Source organism: Oxyura jamaicensis, chromosome 7 (assembly GCF_011077185.1).
Source record: "Oxyura jamaicensis isolate SHBP4307 breed ruddy duck chromosome 7, BPBGC_Ojam_1.0, whole genome shotgun sequence".
Taxonomy (NCBI): Eukaryota; Metazoa; Chordata; class Aves; order Anseriformes; family Anatidae; genus Oxyura; species Oxyura jamaicensis.
Genome location: NC_048899.1, coordinates 16,546,703 through 16,569,667, shown reverse-complemented (window position 1 = coordinate 16,569,667; position 22,965 = coordinate 16,546,703). Strand labels below are relative to the sequence as shown.

The following is a 22,965-nucleotide window of genomic DNA, read 5'->3' as shown; positions in this document are numbered from 1 at the left end:
GAGGTTTCAGAAGCAGGACTGTGCTGTGGCTGCTTACTGTCAGGGCAGACACCTGTGTGATTGTTGCAATAGATGGCTACAGGCTCCCCAAGACGGACAGGCAGGGAGGCAAGGTGGTGGGGTAGCGCTGTACGTGAAGGAGGGGCTGGACTGTGTGGAGCTTGCAGTTGGCGATGGTAAAGTTGAGAGCCTCTGGGTAAAGATTAAAGGGCAAACAAATCAAGGGGATGTTGTTGTGGGAGTCTATTACAGACCACCCGGCCAGGACGATGACACCAATGAATTATTCTTTGAGGAACTAAGAAATAGCTAAAGATCAACTGCTCTTGTCCTTATGGGGGGCTTCAACTTGCCAGACATCAACTGGGATCACCACACGGCTGACATGAGCAGGTCCAGAAGGTTCCTAAAGCACGTCGATGGTAACTTCTTGGTGCAGCTGCTAAGGGAGCCAACTAGGAAAGGTGCCCTCTTAAATCTGTTGCTGGAGAACAGAGAGGGTCTTGTGAGGGATGTGGCAATTGGCGGCCATCTTGGTCATAGTGACCATGAAGTTGTTGAGTTTAAAATTTTTGGTGACAGAAGGAAAACTGCCACCAAAACTTCAGCCCTGGATATGGGGAGAGCAGACTTCAGGCTGCTCAGGGAACTCGTTAGCAAGGTCCACTGGGAAACTGCTTTTGAAGGAGCTGACATCCAGCAGTGCTGGTCAGTCTTTAAGCACTCCCTCCTAAAAGCACAGGATCAGGCAATTCCAAAATATTGGAAGTCAAGCAGGTGGGGCAATAGGCTGGCCTTGTTGACCAGGGATCTTCTGGATCTTAGGGGTAAAAAGAAAGTGTATGGCTGCTGGAAGCAGGGTCAGGCAACGTGGAAGGACTACAGGGATGATGTTCACATTTGTAGGGAGAAAATTTGTGTGGCCAAAGCCCAGTTAGAGGTGAAGCTGGCCAGGTCTGTGGGAGACAATAAAAAGGACTTTTTAAAATATGTGACAAAACATCACACCAAAAAACATCACACGATGGGTGAACAATTGGCTGACAGGTAGGGCTCAAAGGGTTGTGGTAAGTGGGTCCACATCAGGCTGGTAGATGGTCACCACTGGTGTCCCCCAAGGCTCCATTTTAGGGACAATTCTCTTCAGTGTTTTTATAAATAATTTGGATATAGGAGTAGAAGGTGTTTTGAGCAAATTTGCTGATGACACTAAACTTGGAGGAGTTGTGGACACTATTGAGGGTGTAAAGGCCTTGCAGAGAGATCTGGACAGATGGGAGATCACCAACTGCATGGAGTTAAACAAGAGCAAGTGCCTGGTCCTGCACCTGGGATGGAGCAACCCTGGCTACATGAACAGACTGGGCGATGAGACACTGGAGAGCAGCCCCGCAGAGAGGGATCTGGGGGTTGTGGTTGACAGCAAGCTGAATATGAGCCAGCAGTGTGCCCTGGCAGCCAGGAGGGCCAACCCCACCCTGGGGTGCATCAAGCTCAGCATTGCTAGCTGGTCGAGGGAAGTGACTGTCCCGCTCTACTCTGTGCTGGTGCGGCCTCACCTCGAGTGCTGTGTGCAGTTCTGGGCACCACATGCCCAGAAAAGAGGAAAAGAGAAGGCTGGAAAAGAGGCTGAGGAGAGACCTCATTACGGCCTACAGCTTCCTCACAAGGGGGAGTGGAGGGGCAGGCACCTCTTTTTAGTGACCAGCAATAGGACCTGAGGGAATGGTGTCAAGCTGTGATGGGGAAGGTTCAGGCTGGATACCAGAAAGAGGTTCTTCACTGAGAGGGTGGTTGTGCTCTGGAAGAGTCACAGCACCAAGCCTGTTGGAGTTTAAGAAGTGTTTGGACTGTGCTCTTAGTCATATGGTCTGAATTTTTGGGTAGACCTGTGTGGTGCCACGAGTTGGACTTCATGGACTTCCAGCTTGGGATATTCTATGATTCCTTACACCTGTCACACATGCACCTCACTAGTGAGTTGTCCTGTATACAGAGTAAACAGAGACTCTTCATCCTCTGTCATTTTCCTTCCTGCTGAAGAGGGAGGGCCCATAGGGATACCATCTGTTGGAGGAAGAGCCATGTTCTTCTGCAACACCACTCAAGGAGGAGAAGGCGTAGAGAAAACGTGTACGCTGAAGGGTCGGGAGGGCTGCACTGCCACTGCCTCGCGTGTGAGGCCCTTTCGCGGGCGTCGCTACCGGAGGGCGCCGCCTCCGCCTGAAGCCCCTGCTCCGTGCCCACCGCCACGGCGGCCCGGTCCCGCTCCCCGCGGCGGGTCCTCGCCCTGCCTGCGCCGCCAGGGGGCAGGAGCCCGGGGCTGCGGCAGCGGCTGCGCGGTGCGCGGGGGCCGGGCCGGTGCGGCTCTTCCTCCCGCTCCCCGCCCGTCGCTTCCGAGCGCTGCGGCCGCGGCCGCTCCCCGTCCTCCCGCCTGGGGCCGTGCTGGGCGGCGGCTGCGGCGGGGCCCGCGCCATGGCGGCGGAGCGGGGGGGCTGCTCCCTGGACGCCGTGCCGCTGCCGCCCGAGGTGCGCGAGAGCCTGGCGGAGCTGGAGCTGGAACTATCGGAAGGTGAGAGCGGGGCAGGGGGGGTCTTCTCTCCCCGGGCCGGGCCGGGGCGCGGTGCCTCTGCCGCGGCAGGAGGGCGGCCGCTCGCTTCCGCTGCGGCTGCAGCCCGCGGGGGTGCCCGGGGGACGCGCGGGGGGCTGCGAGGCCGCGGCCTGGCCGCGTTGCGCCGCCTCTCGCCGCGCTGCGGCTCTCGTCGGCGGCTGCCGAGGACGCGGCCGGGCGGGGTGGGCCGCAGAGGGGCTTCGTTCCCGAGCGTGTCGTTTCAGCCAGCCCAGAGCGGTTTCTCAGCTGAACGCGGACTCGGGCTGAAATGTTTTCTGCTCGGCTCAGGTCAGAGGGCAGTCAAGTTTCTTTTTAAAAAGTCGTTTGGATTCCAGAAGGCGGTGTTGAGTCCTGTTAGTGTCTTTTGCTTGCGGTCTCTGATTATTACGTGGCTGGGTTCTCTGAAAATATCAGCCTTTTTTTTTTTTTTTTTTTGTACCATTTCTTAATAATAGCTAAGATCTTAAGCCTTTAGCTACAGTTCAGAATGTTTTAATGTTTCTTACTGTCTCAAGGTCCAATGAGGGAATGAGGTTACATTCCTTTCCTGGCCTGATTTGACAGAGATGTGGTGGCAGACCAAGGTCTCACTCCCGATGCTGTAGTTAAGCTCGTCTGCCTGTTTGCTGTCCCCAAAGGCACGGTTTCTTTCTGCTATCTCTGCTCATGTTTGATGATGATGCTCCTTTGACCCTGTGGCAATTACATTTGTGTTCTTGGATTGCTTTTGTTTGTTTGTTTTGTGTTGTTGTTGTATTGTTTTTTGTTGTTGTTGTTTTTGTATTAGTTGCCTGGTCTGGCCTGGCTGGCCACATGGACAGGCAAGCTCTGGGTGCAGCGGAGCAGGCAGGGCAGGAGACCAAGACAGCGCCTTCTGGGAGCAGGTGCTCATTATGCTTCCCCCGGCTATGTGGTTGGACTATACCTCGAAGTAGAATAGATAAAAAGCTATTAATACTGTGGCCCTGAGGTAGAAGCATCTTATCTGCTCCTTGAGTGTTGCAGTTTTCAGATGAGTGTGTTCGGATGGGCAAAACCTGGGTTATTTTACCTCAAGTGTGCCGGCTGAAATGTGGTGGTTTAGGAAATGGTTCACAGGTCAGCTGTCTTTCCTCAGGTGTGGGACCGTTGCTGCAGAGGCAGGGGAGAAGCAGAGGAACAGTAACGTGGGGTTCTCTGCGTTTAACCTCCTGCTGCACATCTGCTGGGTGGCCGAAATAGCACCAGAGCTTATCGCTGCCTGTGTGGGAGATCTGTGATCTAAGGTGCAGTTCCTTTTCTGCCTTGCCCAAATGCCTTGAAAGTGTTTCTGGGTAGGAATCCTTCAACATCTTATACAATTTTATGCATTTGTGTTCTCTGATCGCCTGGTGTTTGTATGTTCTGCTTTAGTGGACATCTCTGTCATCAATATTCAGTTCTTGTTTAGTTGGGCAGGAAGGAATAGTGATCTCAGATTATATATTTGCATTTTAATCTATGTAAAATAGAGTACAGCACAAAAGTCGTATCTGCTTTTGTAAAGAGTAAATTGTTACTGGCAGAGATGGTCAGTTATTTTGCCCTGCTATAGATAGGGGAGTATCCTCCTCTGAGATGGATTTATGTGATGGGATTCTTAATGCTACAACAAAGCAACAGGTATTTGTGGTCTTTAACAGATCACAATCCAAGGCCACTGTTAGCTTCAGTTTGTTGAAGTTGTCGGAAGCCTTTTTCCTGTATGCACAATGCTGTCCTGAGCTCTGCGTGTGGATGTTGTAGTTGGCCTCGCCCTAACTGGTGCCTGGGACTTGGGGGGGGGTGAGCGTACTGCATGGAGGTTTAAAGAGGGATTTCTAATGGTGAATAAGCTCTAGATTAGAGAAGGTCACACTTGGAAGGATGTTTCCATAATGTGAGAGGAAGTGTGAAGGGAGGAAAAGGAAATTTGAGATCAAGTTTTTTTCTACTTTGTAGTGTATTTTGTTAGTTGAGATGTTGTGCATGCGGTGCTGGAACAGGAATAAAATATGTTCTCTTTAATTCAATTATTGTCATCTATAAATAAATCAGGGAGATGATTAAAAATTTCCTCTCCTTTTGCCACAGGTTGTCATAATGAAAGTTAGGAGAAGTGTCTGCCTTTAGAGCAGGAGAAAAATGAAAACAGACAAAGCACATTGCTTCCTTCTGAACAATTCAAAATCTGAAGTGAAATGCAGCAGTTCAACTTAGAGTTTTGGATGGGAATGGGTCTCTGACATGCTGCAATTCTGATCTTGTGTTGTGTGATGCATCCTTTCCCTTTTACAGGAGTTTTTTTAATGTTTTAAATGACAATTATTTGCATTCTTTATATAATGGAAAAGTAATAGGTGGGGGGAAAAAAAAAGAGAAATTCTACTATATTGCTTTGGTTTTAGCAGCATCGGAATTATTTTTATTGCTTGACTAGTAAATATATGAAAACTGAAAGGTCTGCCACAACCTCTTCGGGAGATTAGGACAATTCTGAGGAAGTCAGCAGCAGCTAAGCTGAACTGTATCTCGTTAACCTGTGGACTGCTTGGAAGTTTTCCTAACCTTACGACTGTAAGATGCTGCAACTTTTTGATATTGTAGAGAGATGAAGGGTTCCCTAATCGGGTTGCCAGGATGCTTGGTAAAAGCACAAAAGCAGTGATGATAAAGTCAAGTACTTCAATTCTTTATTAGTCAGTATAGTTCTCCATCAGAGGAAAAAAAAAATCTCCCATTTTTTTTCTTAAAATTCAATCTGTGGTGGAGATGGTAAGATAAATGTCGATGTGTTTGTTTTTTTAAAGCCTCCATCTCTTTTATGATAGTATATCATGTTTATGTGTATTTTTAAGTCTATAAAGTATTTGTAGAGCACTTTTCGTTACTGTGGTAATGTTGAAGAGCAGTTCTCATTTAGACACAAATGCTACTTGTATAGTTTATCCACTCATTAAAACCATATTTTATTTTAAAACGATGTCGGAACATGTTTTGAATGTTCTCTTGTGCTTTCTCCTTTTTTTTTTTTTTAGCTATATTTTTTCCATGGTATGTTACTTCAATTTGCTGGCGTTTGCAATTAGAGGCCTCTTTTTGGTAAGAGAGAAAAGCTTGAGAGATCATCAGACGCTTCCTGTGATAGAAATAGATCCTGATGTTTAAAGAATATCTGAAGCTCCAGTTTGTCTTCTAGAGATGTTGGTTGTGGTACGTCCCTCAGCTTGTGGCTCAGGATCTCACACAACATAACACTCTACTCGTGTCTTGCTGGCTTTGTGTTGTTGTACTTGTTGTTATGTGGTTCTTATGAGACCGGGTCGTGTGGATGCATAATGTGATTTGCCTTCAGTAAATGTTAGACATTTAGAGACAAATGTGGGATAATAGCCCTTCAGGCAGCTGTTTGACCAGTGTTGCAATGGTACAAAGCTTTTCTGTTTGTTTGCTTCTATTTGTTTGTTTTTGGGAGGAGGGTGTCTTAATTTTTGATCAGCTTTAAAATTCAAATAAAAGCACTTGGGTTTTCATCTGTTTCCTGCGAGTTTTGTAATTCAGGCTTATTTTGGAAATGAACTGAAACTCTTAACAAAGATTACCTACTCTAAAAAGGCTTTTTTTTTCTTCTCCCAATTCAAATAGTTACCCCAAATTCAATTTTCCCTCAGTTCAAATAGCAGTTACCCTGCTGATTGCAAATTTGCCTGATAGCAAATGTGTTTGTATTTACTTAGTTATAACTTTATTTTATTATTTATTTGGGGTGTTATGTTTTCCAACCCTTAACACAGCACTCCAAAGTATTTTCAGTACCTAATTAAGTTAGTGGAAAGCATGACATTTTTGCCTGGGATTTAGATAGAAAGATAGAAAATTTGATGTGCAGATTGCTTTGGTTCCCAGTGAAATGTTTGTGTCTGCCTAGCAAAAAGCTCACTTTTGCATAGTACTGATTTATTTATTTATTTATTAAAAAAGCATGTCTGACAGGGAGATGTGGTCTGTTTGTCTTGGCATCTTTTGAGATACTGCAGTTAGTAGAATGCATACATCTGAGTGGAAGAAGGGTTTCCTGAAAAAAAATCAAGATATTTTGGCTGACTTTTCTGGCTATTCTTTGACTCTAGCAAATTATTTTTGTAATCTCTGTTAGTCAGCGTTCACCTGTACTAACTCTCAGGTTGGGTTTTAAAATTACAATTGATGACAACACTTCTTTGGACAGAACACCTTTGTTAAAACATCTAAAGGTAGAAGTTAAAACTGAAGTGCTTAGATTAATTTCTTTGTTACACTAGCAGGATTAATATGGTATTAAAATACTTTATATAAAATCAGGTGAGGAAGATGTGCGCACACTTTAACCTGTTTTCCTTGTGATAAAGTGTGTTATTTAGTTTTTTCTGGTCTTAAGGTGGGAGCTTTCTATTAAGAAAGTCTTGGAAGCATATGTATGTAAGTTACATTTGTTTACCGCTTCTGTGATCATTTTAATTTTGGAAGCAAACGTAATCTGAAGATTGCAATGAGAAGAACTGTTAGGACTGGAGAGACAAATACTTTGCAAGTGGATGGTAATCTGTAAAACTTGACCTGCAACATCTTTGTTGCTTAATTTCTGGGCCTCTCCAACAGAAACTGTTAATTGTATGATAATATGTGAGCAATGCCAAATGCCCATTGCGATTGAGTAAGTCTACAACACTTGTCCTTGCATGTTACACTTGACGCAGTTCTCAAGTAGTGGTTCGCTGCTGAACTTCCAGTATACTTGATACCCTTTGATCTGGTTCGCTATTGAAATAAGTCAAGTTCTACGTAAAGGGAAGCAGATTTCTGACTTTTTTCAATTTATTATATAAAAATGGTCTGACAGATTTTGATTGCAAAACAAAAGTGATGTCACGAACATTACCCTCCTGAAGTATTTGGAGAATATAATTACCATGGTTTGATCTTGTGGAAATCATTTTCACTGCTGTGTCTCTAAGTGCATTCACAACTTTTGTCACTCTTATATTTCTGTTGTGTAATGCATGTATGGGACTGTTAGTAATAAGAGATTGTTACTTTAAGAAGATCATTGATTTGATAGTGCAAAGGGGGGGGGGTACACAGCCTGTAACTGAACTCTAGGTAGAGGATTTCACTTGCTGCTGGTGAAATGAAGATGGTGAATGTGCATATGCAATTCCAGTCACAGCCATCCATGAGGATGTCTCCTAAGAGATTAAAGCTGTTCTGAGTGGATGGCCAAACCAGGTCAGTAATGGACAAGAACTAGAGTGCTTCTTTCAGCTTTCTGAGGCTGCGTTCTGGTCACAGTGAGATTTTCTATTAAAACAGCAGCAGCTGAAAGACAGATTCCTTTTAAAGCCCCCTTTTCTGAGTTAAATTTTCTGATTATCTTCAGTTTGCTGATGACACAAAGCTGAGAGGAGTTATTAATACCCCAGAGGCCTGTGTTGCTGTTCAGAGGGACCTTGACAGGCTGGAGAGATGGTCTGAGAGGAACCTTATGGTGTTAAACAAGGGCAAGTGCAGGGTCCTGCTCCTAGGGAGGAATAACCCCAAGCACCAGTACAGGCTGGGGGCTGACCTGCTGGAGAGCAGCTCTGCAGAGAGGGACCTGGGAGTAGTGGTGGACAGCAGGCTGACCATGAGCCAGCACTGTGCCCTTGTGACCAAGAAGGCCGATGGCATCCTGGGCTGCACTGGGAAGAGTGTTGCCAGCAGGTCAAGGAAGGTGATCCTCCCCATCTGCTCAGCACTGGTGAGGCCACACCTGGAGTATTGTGTCCAGTTCTGGACACAATAGTACCAGTATCAGAGAGACATGGAACTACTGGAGCAAATCCAGAGGAGGGCTACTGCTCTGGGATGAGAGGACTGGAGCACCTGTTGAATGAGGACAGGCTGAAAGAGCTGGGCCTGTTTAGCCTGGAAAAGAAACGAATGAGGGGAGACCTCATCAATGTGTCTAAATATCTGAGGGGAGGGTGTCAAGAGGATGGAGACAGTCTCTTTTCAGTTGTGCCCAGTGACAGGCCCAAACTGAAGTACTGGAAGTTCCGGCTGAATATGAGAGGGCATTTATTTACTGTGAGGGTAACAGAGCTCTGGAACAGGCTGCCCAGGAAGGTTGTGGAGTCTCCTTCTCTAGAGATATTCAAAATCCGTCTGGATGCAATCCTGTGCCACATGTTCTAGGTGATCCTGCTTGGCAGGGGGGTTGGACAAGATGATCTTCAGAGGTCCCTTCCAACCTCAACCATTCTGTGATGATGATGAGGGACACCTATGTACAGAAGTTAACAACTTAAAAGGAACAGAAACTCTCTGGAGCTGGGAACCATGTTAATATCTCTACTACAATTCTTCCAGATTATTCCATTTTCCAAGTAAGAATTCATATAGCAAGTTGATAAAGAAGGTGTTTTTTTGGTCAATTGTCCTGGAAAAGGAAACCAAGCGAAGCTGCCTTCCCATCTTTCAGGTCCTGGCTATTTGAGGTAGGATCTGTTGCCTGAGTAGGAATTAGCCAAATGGGTCTCAGAGGCACATTACTGATATGATTAGAAACTGTTCCACATGGATCTAGTTCCCTTTCTCTTCTTGGTGGAAAACTATGCAAGGTTCCTCTAGTTTATTGTGTGCTGTTCTACAAGTTTCTATTATTAAAAGCAAGGTCAATAAAATTTCACTTTGCCTGAACCAGGAATGAGAGAGAGCCACAGAGCTACATTTTGTAGACTTTCACTCTCTGGTCTCTGGAGCACCCTGTGCCTCCTGCAGCTCTGTACTAGCATTTCCAGCGCCCAAAGTTTTTGTTTTAAAAGAATCTAAACAGCCTGAAGTACATCTGAAAAACACCTTTCATAATCAAGTGAAGATTATGATTTGCTGTAGCTTAATGGCCAGTCTCAGGTGCTGATAAAATTTTAACTTGATATCCTATGAAAACAAAAAATAAACCAAATCAGAATAGTGTTAATACCTGCGAAAACTCAAGTTTGAAGAAAACCACAGCTTCACGCTCATTTAGGCAATGGTTGCTGATACTTCGAATCAGTGCATCACAACATGTTTGAGAAGTCTAGAAATGAGAAGTCTTGAAATACAGGTTTAAATTGATCCAGCCACTTTAATTAGAGCAGCATTTCCTGCTATTAAAAAATATTAATTTTATTTACATGTTCCTTCATCTGTCTCACAATCACATTAGTCAACTACTATTGCAATACTTCTGCGACAAACCAGTTCACTGCATTGCTCAAGAAAAGTAACCCAAACCCTCACAAACAAGGCTGATGTAGCTGAAAAGGGAGCACAGAGACAAGGGCCCACTAACTCTAGCACTGTGCTACTGCTGACATGTCAGGCTGTGTTTCAGGATTTGACCACCACAAAATAGTTTCTCAGTTTGCTAAACTACTCAAGGAACACAAACTCACAACTAGCAACAGAGAAACCAAAAGCAGCCAAAATAATCCCTTTTCTTACTGGTGTCCTTTGGGTAAATTACGAATGCAACCAGAAGTCAATGGAGCCCATACTGAATCAAACTGGCAGAGCTTTGGAGTGAGAGCCCTTGATGCACATACTCATCGAACTGCAACACAGTGGCACTAGAGCAAGGAGAAAAGACCTCTAACTCCTGCTTATTGAGGGCTCTGGGTTCATCAGCTTTGACTACTAATAAGTTTCAAGGTCATTAATTTTACTTTGCTCAAACGTAACCCAAGGGCATTAGAGACAAGGCAAAGGGCAAGAATGAAAAGTCCAAAGTACAGCCATTGTAATTCACACAATATATACTTCAACCTCAGCTAGCCATTTTCTATAGTTTCTTAGTGAGGTCTACTCAGACAAAAAAAAGTGTCCATATGTAAGTACTTGCTTTCTTCAAATATTAAGTTTCTGATTATTATTTTTTTCTGAGCATTATTTTTTAAAGAGAAATCCTTACTTGGTTCCTGTCTCTGGAAACAGTGAGTACTCTTTGCAAATTGAAAGAATTCCCACCAAATACAAATTCTACACAAACACCTGAAATTTGAAACTTAAGCATTTTTGTTAGAAAACAATTGTAAACAAACATTTTTTCCAGTGATCTTGAATGTTAGTTCCAAATGTAGCCTTCCCTGTGTGTTCTAATGACACAATATGCCAGACATGTTTTCTTTGCAGACAGATCTCCGCATTTTCTTAACATTCGTTATAATATAGGAGAGAGCTCATTTCACTGAACTTTCACAGAATTCAGTCATCACTCCAGGAAGCAAAAGGACCTCAAAAGATGACAAAACACAGTAGCATCCCTCTTACCCCTCAGCTGCCTCTTAACACAGTTTTATCATGTGCAGATAGTTGCTGCCAAAAAGTTGATGCACAGATCAAAGGTGAAAGGCATGTAGTTGCAAAAGAACACAGCATGCAGGGGTAAGCTTGAAGGCTACCTCATTTTATTAATAACAGGATCATAATTCTGAAGCTCCAGGGTGGCACAGAGCCTCGCACAGGGGGCAGTAACAGTCGGGCTTGCAGCGCGATGTTGCTTGTACACAGCACAGGCCACTAGCATCAAAGATGGGCCTGCCAGCAGGTCCTGAGCAAGGGGCTCTGCTGACATGTAACATGGCCATTTGAAATACTGAGATGGCAAAGAATCTTTTAAAGCCTGGTGAAGAGGGAAGGCACTGTACCAGTGCTCACCATTAGCCCCACCAACTCTTCCAAATTACATATTCCCGCTATTGACCTTGCATAGCACGTAGTACTTACCAGAAGTGGTAAACTGAATCTGCTCAGCACAAAAAATGGTTACCCATAATCTTTATATCATTCACAATATTATTTTCAGCCTCACTGTTGCATTGTTATCTTCTATGACACATATGCCCTTTACTGCTTCCCATTCCACCTATATACCTTGCTGTGAGACAAGGGAAAACAGAACCCCAAATCCCCAGCTTTTCTCATCTCCAAAGAAGTTGCAGTTCCAGGACTGGCCTGCAGAATCCTCTTCATGGTGGGATGGAGCTGAAGGCTCCAACCTATATTAAAACAACCTACCATCACAGATGTTCAGTTTTCTGTATGCACGTGGCTTTTTCAAATCGTATCTGGTAACATATCAAGTAGCATGTATTTTCCTTGCATCTGATTAATCACAGGTCTGTGGTACACGAGTGTATTGATCTCGTACCATGCAATTTTTTATAATTCAAGTTCTAGAAAAGCTCTAAGCACTGCTGTAACCAGCAAAGAAAATGACTCATTCCAGACTGAATCCAGGACAGCTCTGGAGGAAAAGAAGCACAGATACAGGCAGACACCAAAAACAACTTATTTTGGGCATAGACTCACATTGCAGTGAAGCTAAATTACTAAGCCCTTCTCCTCAGAATTTATTCCTGCCAGTCAGTGTAAAGCCCATCTGCTTATATGCTAAGTTAATTCAACTCACTAACTTGCTTTAAAAAAGTATGCTCTTTCTCTTGTGTTAATTCTTCACCACTGTACCACACCACCAGACAGGCACCAGATATATCTCAAGATAAAAGCCTATGGACAGGAATTCTGCTTCTGGGCAACAGCTGCTTAGTCTGGTGAAAGAGTGCCCTACACAGAGAGGGGGGACTGCAAGAGACAACCTCCAACCCCCCTTCATAGCAGCCAGAAAACAAAAAAGGCAAACAAGATCCTCGTTATAAGCACTGAGAATCTTTTGTGCCTAAGACGGGAAATGGAAAGAATGAGCTCTTGCAGAAGCAGAAGGGTGCCCCAAAACTTGATCAGAAAATCATGACACAAAGGATAATAGGGCACAGAGGAAGTAGCAGAAATGCAGCATTACACTTTTCCAGTGGGAAGGAAGGAGACGGTCTATAAACTGATATTTCCTGTAGATACATAGGCACACACACTTTCTAAACTTCGACATCAGCCTGTGAAGTATAAAGAGCGTGCAGTAGCAGAGTATTGTTTTAAGGATAAATGAGAAAATATTACCTCACATCTGTCTTCTAAAGTAGCTGTTAATTTTGAAAAGCAGTCTAGAAAAAAAAAAAAAAAGGAATTAGAAATGAAAGAAACAAGAAAATTAGGAAAATAAGAAGAATGGATGTCCTTACATCCACAGGTTTCAAGTAGGCAACGCTTTCAGTAAACACGCAACTGCTTTCAGTAAAAGCAGCAGAAGATAAGAAGTGTAAGGATACTCTTGGCTAAGACACACACCAGACTCATCCTCACATGGCCCAGAAGGTAGGAAAAAAGGCAGGGGGAGCAGAATATAACACTGACAGAAAATGAAAACGATGGAGAAAGAGGGAATCAAAGCAAAAGGGAAGGAGCATTATAGACAAAACCAAGGTCAACCATATTACTTCACTGCTCCAGTAAGACTTTACAACCTGGTTACTGCTCGTCTTTAAGGCCAACCCAATACTCCATAATGACAAACCTCAAAATCACTTCTCACTACCCTCTAAAATAGAGGGGAGAAAAAAATCCACTCTAGTTTTACAGATCAATTTGTTTTTATCTCACAACCTTAAAGAGGGATACATAGGACTTTGAACTCTTCACATCAGTTTTCTAAACTGCCATCTCTCTTGAGGCTTGGATAATAACAGCAGTATATTTCCTCTGCAGAAGAAACTGTGCCTCCTTTTTGAGGAAGAGACTTTTAATTTGAAGTATTTAAAAAGGGGGGTGTTAAATACACCAGTAAAAATGTGAAAAACTCATTTTCACTGTAGTAATCCAACAAACAGGTAAAAGACTCCCATTTATTACTGCTGCAATTATATTAATGTGCTTGGATAACTCTGAAACATTGGGGATAGTTCTAATTACAGCATCTCTCAGATTACAAAAAAATCTGCCTCTGATTTTGGACAGAACCCCTCAACAGTACCAATCACCTGCCCAATAACAGATGAGAACAAGCTTTACAAAGTCAGGAGGCTGAAGCACAGGGTGGAGGAGGACAAAGACATGGGACAAATGCTGTCACATGAGTGCCAGCAGCCTGGCCAAACCACAGTTCTCCTGCTTAACCTAACAGCAGTGATTTCCCCTCAGTCTCTCCTTCCTTTTCCCGCTCTACCAGCACACCAGTTCACTGTTTTGGTGAAGTTCAATGCCTGAACAGTTTTAGAAATCTGCTCCAGCCAAAAATAACTGGGCAGCCTTTTCCAGTGTTCTGTCACCCTCACCATTCAAAAAAAAAAAAAAAAAGAAAAGAAAAAGTCTCATATTTAAGCGGAACCTCCTATGTTCCAGCTTGGACCCATTGCCCCTTGTCATATCGTTGGATGTCACCAAGAAGAGCCTGGCCTCATCCTCCTGACACTCGCCCTTTATGTATTTATAATCGTTAATAAGGTCACCCCTCAGTCTCCTCTTCTGCAAGCCAAAGAGACCGAGCGCCCTCAGCCTTTCCTCGTAAGGGAGATGCTCCACTCCCTTAATCACCTCTGTGGCTCTGCACTGGACTCTCTCAAGCAGTTCCCTGTCCTTCTTGAACTGAGGGGCCCAGAATTGGATGCAGTATTCTAGATGTGGTCTCACCAGGGCAGAGTAGAGGGGGAGGAGAACCCCTCTTGACCTAACCACAGCCGTTCTTATGCACCCCAGGATGCCATTGGCCGCCTTGGCCACAAGAGCACAGTGCTGGCTCGTGGTCATCCCGCTGTCCACCAGGACCCCCAGGTCCCTCTCCCCTTCAGTGCTCTCCAGCAGGGCAGTCCCCAGCTTATACTGGTGTCTGGGGTTGTTCTTGCCCAGGTGCAGGACTCTACACTTGCCCTTGTTATATTTCATTAAGTTTCTCCCTGCCCAGTTCTCCAACCTGTTGAGGTCTTGCTGGATGGCAGCACAGCCTTCTGGCGTGTCAGGTGCTCCTCCCAGTTTTGTGTTACCAGCAAACTTGCTGATGGTGCAGTCCATTCCCTCATTCAAGTCATCGATGAATATATTGAATAGTACTGGTGCCAGAACCGACCCTTGAGGGACTCCAGTGGGCACAGGCCTCCAACCGGACTCCGTCCCATTAACCACAACTCTCTGGCCTCTTTCCTTCAGCCAGTTTACAGTCCACCTCACTACTGAAAAGTCCAGACCACCCTTCCTCAGTTTAGCTGTGGGGATGCTGTGGGAGACAGCGTCAAATGCTTTAGTGAACTCAAGATAGACCACGTCCGCTGCCTTTCCATCATCTACCCACCTGCTTTTATCTTCATAAAAGGCTATCAGGTTGGTCAAGCATGACTTCCCCTTGCTGAAGCCATGTTGACTGCCCCTAATGACCCTTTTATCCTTGATATGACTAGAGACAACGCCAAGGATAAGCTGTCCATCACCTTACCAGGGATGGAGGTGAGGCTGACCTGTCTATAGTTACCGAGTCCTCCTCTTTGCCCTTTTTGAAGACAGGAGTGACATTTGCTTTCCTCTAGTCCTCAGGCGCCTCTCCCGATGCCCATGACTTAACAAAGATGATGGAGTGTGGTCTAGCAATGACTTCTGCCAGCTCCCTCAGCACCCGTGGATGGATCCCATCAGGACCCATGGACTTGTGGATGTCCAGCTTGCTTAATCGGTCCTTAACCCAGCCCTCACCAACCAAGGCAAACTCCTCCTTTATTCTGACTTAAATTCTTTCTGCCCAGTGTCGGTCACTTGCAGTAATTCTTGTCTTCTAATTCTTATTTGTAATAATACTTTATTTTTTTTCTTTTTTTCTTTTTTCTGTGTGAAGGAAAACCTAACAGCATACCATTCCTTTGTAATTGGAGATGACAGTACAGTTGGAGATCGGTTTAAAAGATATGACAAGTGGAGAAAAATATTCATTTTTTTTGGTAGTGCTTAGCTAAGGTGTTTTTATTCTGTATCTCTCTCCTCTGAGGCTCAGTTTCAAAGAGGCTTTAATTTGCTCTGAAAAATGTTTGGTTTTATCCTAAATGCTTGCAAAATCTTAGGGAGGAAAAGACTTCAAGAATATGTAGGTGTATGTTCCCAGATGGGCCTTAGTGATGTATTTTGTGATGTAAAATCCTGCAGCTTTTTGCCAAATGCAGTCCTTTTGATGCCCAGGGTAGATGGGAACATGGGCCACACAGAAACCCATCACACCTTATGGTTACTGCTTTACAAACAGCATGCAAAACCTCAGTGTGATACTGTGGTGTTTCCAGCATGAGAACACCTGTCTGCGCTCAGTTTTTCCTTTGGTTGCAATTAGACGGGGTGCTCAAACAAGCCCCCGTATGCTGGAAATACAATGCAGCTCTGAGGAAGTAGTCTAGAATGTTCCTGGAGTGCATGGAAGACAGCTTCCTGACTCAACTGGTTAGTGAGCCTATCAGAGGGGTGCCCTTGTTCCCTAGAGAAGCTAAAAATGTTGCATCTCATTTCTGAAGTGCAGGAGGATTTATCCAGAAAACTATAGAGACTCTAGGAATATTATGATTCAGTTACTTTCTTACAGACCAAGATATGTACTAAGAAACATGGACTCTTGTAACATCAGTAAAATTTTGCAGATTGAAAAACTTAAAATTTGAGAGCTTTGAAAAACATAACTTTTAGTAATGTTTAGTAAAACAGTATTTTTAGTAATACACTAAGGTAGTTTTCTTGGGAAAGGAGTTATATTTCCAAAACAGAAATCTTGCACAAATATGCCTCTACTAGTACTAAACAGATTTTCAGCAGTAAAAAATCTGCACGTAAGGAATAAAGGTGGTATGTAAATGAGAAGTGAACTATATGCTGCTCAGGCTCTGAGGGGCTGGAGCTGTAACAGAAGAGCCAAGTTCTTAAAATCTTGGTTGTATGACTTAATGCCAGTATATTCAGAGATTGTGTATTAGCCATTTATTGTTTGTTACCTATTTGTCACTTGAATTTTTAAGGAGGATGCTGTTACACAGCTTGGGAGATTATTCCTTGGGTTACTCCCATAGAAAATGATCTGTAGTTTTTTTGGAGGCGACTCGGGGGCTACCTCGCTGTCATTTTCTAGTAGAAGCTTATTACTTAAGATTGCCGGATCCTGCCTTAAAGAATATAGTAACCGTTACATAGAAACCAGATGAAATAATGGTTAGGATTAAAACAGTTTGGGATAGTATTGTCCAGCCTTCTCTATTAAAAAAATAAAAAATAAAAAAATGAGTTTAAGGGTCATGCTAACAGATAATGGGGAAGCTGATGTAACTCAGGACATAAGCTTTTATGGCTTATAAGAAGCTGTCCAGCAAGCCTGTGGAAAGGCTATATTTTCCAGGAATTAAAAAGTAAAACACTGTTGTGACTTGATAAAGCAATGGTAAATTTGTGGATAGTAGCTTGATTGGATTTTTTTTTTCCTCATATAAGGTAAGAATGGAGAGAGAATACTGGGGAATTTGTGATAATCCTGACCAATTTGGATGAATGAGCAAGTGAAACTTGCATTTGTAGAGGAAATGTGGGGAAGTTCTACATATTAGATTAACTGGGTTTTAATGGATTTTAAATTCCACAGCTGTTTATAAAATGCGCTGAGGCTATTAAAGTGTCTTCTGATCATCACTGAGAATGAAGGGACTAAATATAGCTGTTTGAAATCCTTAACTCTGACAGTACCTGTATTTTTTTATTAGTTATATAGGGACTTCTTTATTCCAATGTAAAATAACATGCAGCATTGAAACGTTTATCTGTTGGAAATAGTAAAGACTTTGTCTTATGAATGTTTAAACTAAATCATCAAACAATTTAAATGTGATTTGGGGTGTCAATTTAAAAATGCTAGTGTATTTCCTTTGTTATCTCACAATCTTTGAAGCCTTGGTGGTAGTTGAGATAGTCATATAAAATGTGGTGTTGAGTCATAACAGTGTATATACTGAAAAAAGTAACTACAAATTCATAACTTTCAGATAGAACAGTCGTTTTTGTTTGTTTGTTTGTATTTGCATGGTTAGATGTCTATGCCCCAGTCCTTTCTGGTGGGAACAGAAGGTAAATATTGTATAGCTCTGTAATGCTTTCCTAAAATTGCAGTATTCAGACCTCATTGGTTACTTACGAAATAAACAACATCCTTTTTAGAAGCACTTCTGCAAAACAGATTTTTTATAAATTAGTGAACTGCTGTGCTGGAAACAGAATTCAAGTAACCTGTTAAATAAACATACACCGAGCAAGTACTGGACAGGAAATCACATGGCATCCATGCCATGTCCCATGTCATCCCCCTGCCCACCTGTCCACCTTCCCCGTGTTGTGTGATCCCCATCCATAAACTCTTATCTATTCTGGAAGCCCATTTGCTTGAACTTGAAAAAGCAAGCAGCTTGATCTTCTGACAATTTTGTCGTTGTTCTGTTTATTAAAAATTTAATAAAGCATGTCTAGACATTAAGTAGTTTAATGCGTTGCTATTAAACATAACTTCCTAGTGAGAAAGTGCCGCTGTAACACTGCATTTGGAAGGGTAATGCCTGTGGTGCCTTAAGTTTGCCAAGGCTTATGGAGTCGAAAGTCAAAATCTATTGCTTTAACCTTTTTTTTTTTTTTTTTTTTTTTTTGGGGGGGGGGGTGTACCACAGTGTAAGAAGGACATAAAGCTATTAGAAAGCCTTCAAAAGATGGCAATGAAGATTGTGAAGGGTCTAGAGGGAAAGATGTATGAGGAGCAGCTGAGGTCCCTTGGTTTGCTCAGCCCAGAGCAGAGCAGGCTGAGGGGAGGCCTCATGGCGGCCTGCAGCTCCCTCACGAGGGGAGCAGAGGGGCAGGCGCTGAGCTCTGCTCTCTGGGGACAGCGACAGGACCCGAGGGAACGGCATGGAGCTGGGACAGGGGAGGGTCAGGCTGGGGGTTAGGGAAAGGATCTTCACTGAGAAGGTGGTTGGGTGCTGGAACAGGCTCCTCAGGCAGTGGTCAAGGCACTGACCTGCTGGAGTTCCAGAAATGGTTGCACAACACTCTCAGACAGATTGTCTGATTTTTGGGTGGTCCTGTGTGGAGCCAGCAGTAGGACTTGAAGATCTTTGTGGGTCCCTTGCAACTCAGGTGTTACATGATTCTATGATTCTAGCACGATTCTGCTGCTAGTGAGTTTTCCACAGACATTTTTTATGTTCTGATCTCTTAAATTGAGTTGCAAGAAACTGAGTAAAAAGCAACTTATCAGTTGATAGGTCAGCTTTATTCTGCAGATGTCTGGAAACTGTTTTGGAAATGCAGATTATACAAGGTGAAAACAGATCCAGGTGTTATCTTTGGAGACATCGATTTCTGTACAAGTGGTGCTGTCTTTTTTTATTTTTAATTGTGGTGTCCTGCTTTCCAGACCGTTACCAGACCCAGGTGTTCTGCAGGTTGTTGCTGCTCCATCAGGCTCCAAACACCAAGAGCTGCTGCTGGGAACCTTAGGGGCACCCCTGAAATAAATCCCTGTGCAGACTAATCTGAAGATAGGATCAGATGACTTCTTGTACCATAACTTACCTGAATTGAGATCATTTTGAGCATAAATAAATTCAAATGTTTCGAGGGTGAGAAAGTGTGGCCACGTTGATGGCGGCCCAGTAACCTCCTCACAGCTACCCTCCATTCGGTGCCCTGACTGTGACCTTCTTCTTCTGGCATTCCTCTGATCCAAACGCTGTTATGTCTTGGCAGAAGAACTTGAAACAAAAAACTATTCAATATTCTGTTCATTGAACAATGTTTCCTCAGTGTACTGGATGAGTCAGAGGTCTTACTGAAAAATAAATGTGATCATGTAGATTTTCTCAGTACTTGCCTGCAAGGGGACTGCATTGGATTGAATAGACAAGCTTCAGTCTGATGTTTTTGTCCCATATTTGTCTTTGTAACAGTAATGTTTGTCTATGCTTGTATTTTGTGCAGAGTTTTTATATTTGTACTGAGTGGCATTGTGTTTTTTTTTTTTGCCTTAGAATTGCAATTCTAGAGAAGGTTGTGCTGTGCTTCACTGGTACAGCATCAAATAGGTGAACTTTAAAAAATTCACAGATGAGTAAGTACCATATTAAAAGTACATATTAATAAAGAGATTTCAGGAGATTAAGTGATTAATAATCACTTAATTGTGATTGCTGTGAAGGAGCTGTGGTGAAAGCTACTAGCAATAGGAGAGCTCAAGGAAAACACAATTGTGTTTTATTATTACTAAAGAACTCTTTTAACAGTCACTGGGATTGATCCTCTATGCTAACTGTGGGACTCAACAGACCCTTCTGTGAGTCAGTTCAGATCACTCACTTAAAAGAAATCCTCCCTACCCATCTATTTTTTTCTCAAATATATGTAATATATTTTGCGGGGTTGCTGAGCTCAGTCAGGCTTTGGAAAGGTCTGAATGCTGGTGCAGTGTTGTAGCAGAAGCTGTTGTTCGGGGCACACTGAAGGGGAGCAGGTTGGTCTCTTCCAGCTGCAATCCTGTCTCATTCAGCCGCACCTTTTGCCTGCTTGCCAGGGTGAAAAATAGTTTTGCTGCCACACCCCTCTTCAGCCACCCTCTTAATGAACTGAAGCAATTTTCATTGTCCTTTCAGCAGCACTTGTATTAATAACAGCACCAAACTTGCAGACCAAATATGATACAAGCTCTGAATAAAGCAGTATGGTATGGTAATGAGAAAGATGGCAATAGCACGTGTGTTAAAGAACAAAAAGGAAAACCTCTTGAATGAGTTTGCCTGACTTTGGCACTCGTAACTGTTCTAGTACAGTTACATTTGCTCTGTAGTTTATTGATATTTCCTTGTAGGCAGATGTCAAAAGTGAAAAAGAGGATCTAGGATCTATAGGAAGGAAGAAGACCTAGCAGCTTACCTGGCACTAAATGAATCATCCTGACTTTTTCTAAACTTGCCAGGTTTGTGTTTAATTCAATGTACTTTGTGATCACATGAACGCTAAAGCTGGGAAGATGCAATGGCTGGGGGATGTAAGCAGAACTAGCGGGTCTTTCAGCAGCAGTAACCTCATCAATTTTCTTTAGTGTTTTCTTTGAATGCTATTTCCCTTGTCTTTTGGACTTGGCTTAGGAACTTCCTTAGCTACTACACCCACTACCTTCTGTTATGTACCTGGTAACTTTTAGAATCTTCACCTGCCTGTTGCTGCTGTTGAACCTGCATGTGTATTTTGAGAGAGAGAGAGAGAAAGTCTATGATGTTTGAGACGTGGTTTTGTGCTGCAGATTCTTCAGCCACTCTTCCACTGCTGATCAGCAGTGGGTGAATGCTCTTGTCTTTCTTACCTGAAGCCAGACTTCCTTTGTACAAGATCAGTATTAGGGGTTTGGTAGGAAGGAAATACTGTGGTTTGGAAAAACAAGCTGTGACAATACAGAGAGTTGTCTAAGTAGTTATCATTGTCTCCAACCTGATGTGGGAATAGCTGTTTCCCAGACTCAAGAAAGCAAGAAACTGGCCACCATGAAAACAGAGGTTTAGTATTGGCAGATTTTAAGAGCTAAAGCTCTTAAAATTGCAATATTCTCCATATCTGGAGGCAGATGGGAGAAAATGCTATGAGCAATATAGAATACCTCCTCATCCCTTCTTCTGTAGTTATGAATGTTGTCACGCCTGGGTTCAGAGCACAGAAACATCAAAGCATTTTTTGAAAGATACATAGTGCTTGGTTGGATATTCCAGTTCACAAAAGAACATGTGCCTGTGGAGAGATTTACAGTCCTTCAGGGATGGCAGGTAAATCTGATGTGCAGGAGACTGGTTAAAAACCTTGCCCGTTTTTGATGCCTATCAAAAGCAACTATAAAGATGAATTAGAAAAGGGAAGAATGAAATTGATGTCAAGTTACATGAGTTAGAAATTTGGAGCTACCGAGCAGAATAAAAATGTCACCCACTGAGACTGAAAGAATAAGTAGATTGAGGACGAAGGAATCCTGAGAAGTATAGATTATTATCATATCAAAATCACAGATTTCTCAAATAACTCAGGAAAGGAGAAATACTTAAAGGAATTCCCTGTTGTACATAGGGAAGGCATAGGAGATGCTCTTTTTCAGTGGTGATTGGGAATGTTTAACCTAGTGCACTGGAGTGAGACAACTTTAAATCAGCAGCTGAGGGCAGTTTGCATTATGAGCCTTTGAGAAGGGGGTGGGGGGATTCTAGTGGAGAGGATTTTTGAACTTGTCCTTCATCTTCAAAGAGATTATCCAGAAGATGGAGTCAAGCTCTTCACAGTGGCACATGCAGGGAGGATGGGAGGCAGTGGACTTGAAGCAGGACTGGATCTGGCAGGAGATACGGAGAAGGATTAGGATCGCCCGTTTTTTCCCTGAGGGCAATTGGAGTACCCAGAGAGGCTGTGCAGTCTTTGTTTTTGAAGGTTTTCAAGACTATATAAATACCTGAGCGACCCAATCTGACCTTTTAATTTTCCTGCTTTTACCAGGAGGTTGGACTAGAGACTTCTTAAGGTCTCTCCAAGCCTGAATTACTCTGATGTTAATTTTTCAGTGGTACTAGAAAAAGAATGTGGAGAGGAAACATTTCAGGAAGGCTTTGCTTGAGAAATGGAAGAGAAATGGAGGAGGAAATGGAGGAGGCTTACCAGGAACACTCCACAGCTCAGAAAGATCCGTTAAATGTATCCTTTGAATGAATTAGGATGCATTGAGTAACACAGGCAACTAGCAGATAATAGATGAGCATATCCTAGGACAGGATGAGGTACATATGAATACAGAAGACTTGAGAACCTTGTTTATCTTTAAGGACCAAGTACTGGATTGTAGGACCACAAGGGATCTCTGAAAAAAGTGTTCCATGAAGTTAGTGATGTGATTGTAAGAAACCACGAAGATTGAAAGTCACTCAGAGTTATTTAAAAAGCAACTTAAGGTTGGGACTTTAAAAATGCGATTATTAATAGGGCTACTTCCTGAATAGCAACATTTTTAGTAGACTTCCTATGTTTGGCCTGACTATAGACACTTTATTTATCTCAAGCAATTGTCATCTGAATACTAAATTTTTAGATTACAGTGAGAGTAATAAAGGTAACTAGATTAGTAGCTTGAAAAGTAGGTTTAAAGGCAACATCAAGTATATGGCTGAATCCATTACTTATTTGTAGTTCTTATTAACCTCAAACTCAGTATAAGTTGGTTTCGTTAATCTATGAAATGGCAAGGCATAAAACCGTATCGCTAGTCACAATTCTAGTGCTGAAAAATGCTGTATTTGTGTGTTTGTAACTCTTGAGTAGCAATAAAAATTTGGAATGGAATGTAATTTTTGTAGATGAAAATAACTGAACCCCCCATTCTTGATTAGTCTTTT

At 43.0% G+C, this 22,965-nt stretch overlaps 1 protein-coding gene across 8 annotated transcripts in view; it reads left to right on the top strand.

The window, feature by feature from the left end:
- The first annotated feature begins 2,361 nt into the window (after positions 1-2,361).
- DIP2A (disco interacting protein 2 homolog A) overlaps positions 2,362-22,965 on the top strand; it is a 105,250-nt gene continuing 84,646 nt past the window's right edge. For 4 of the 8 annotated variants that reach the window (XR_004752208.1, XM_035331085.1, XM_035331086.1 and 1 more), the window contains exon 1: positions 2,364-2,572. Coding sequence is in view for 5 of the 8 variants with exons in the window: in XM_035331085.1 (XP_035186976.1) it covers positions 2,476-2,572 (97 nt within the window). In the remaining 3 variants the exon portion in view is untranslated. Of the gene's footprint in view, positions 2,573-22,965 lie in introns of all 8 variants that reach the window. The other 4 variants (XR_004752210.1, XR_004752209.1, XM_035331087.1 and 1 more) reach the window with 2 other exon arrangements.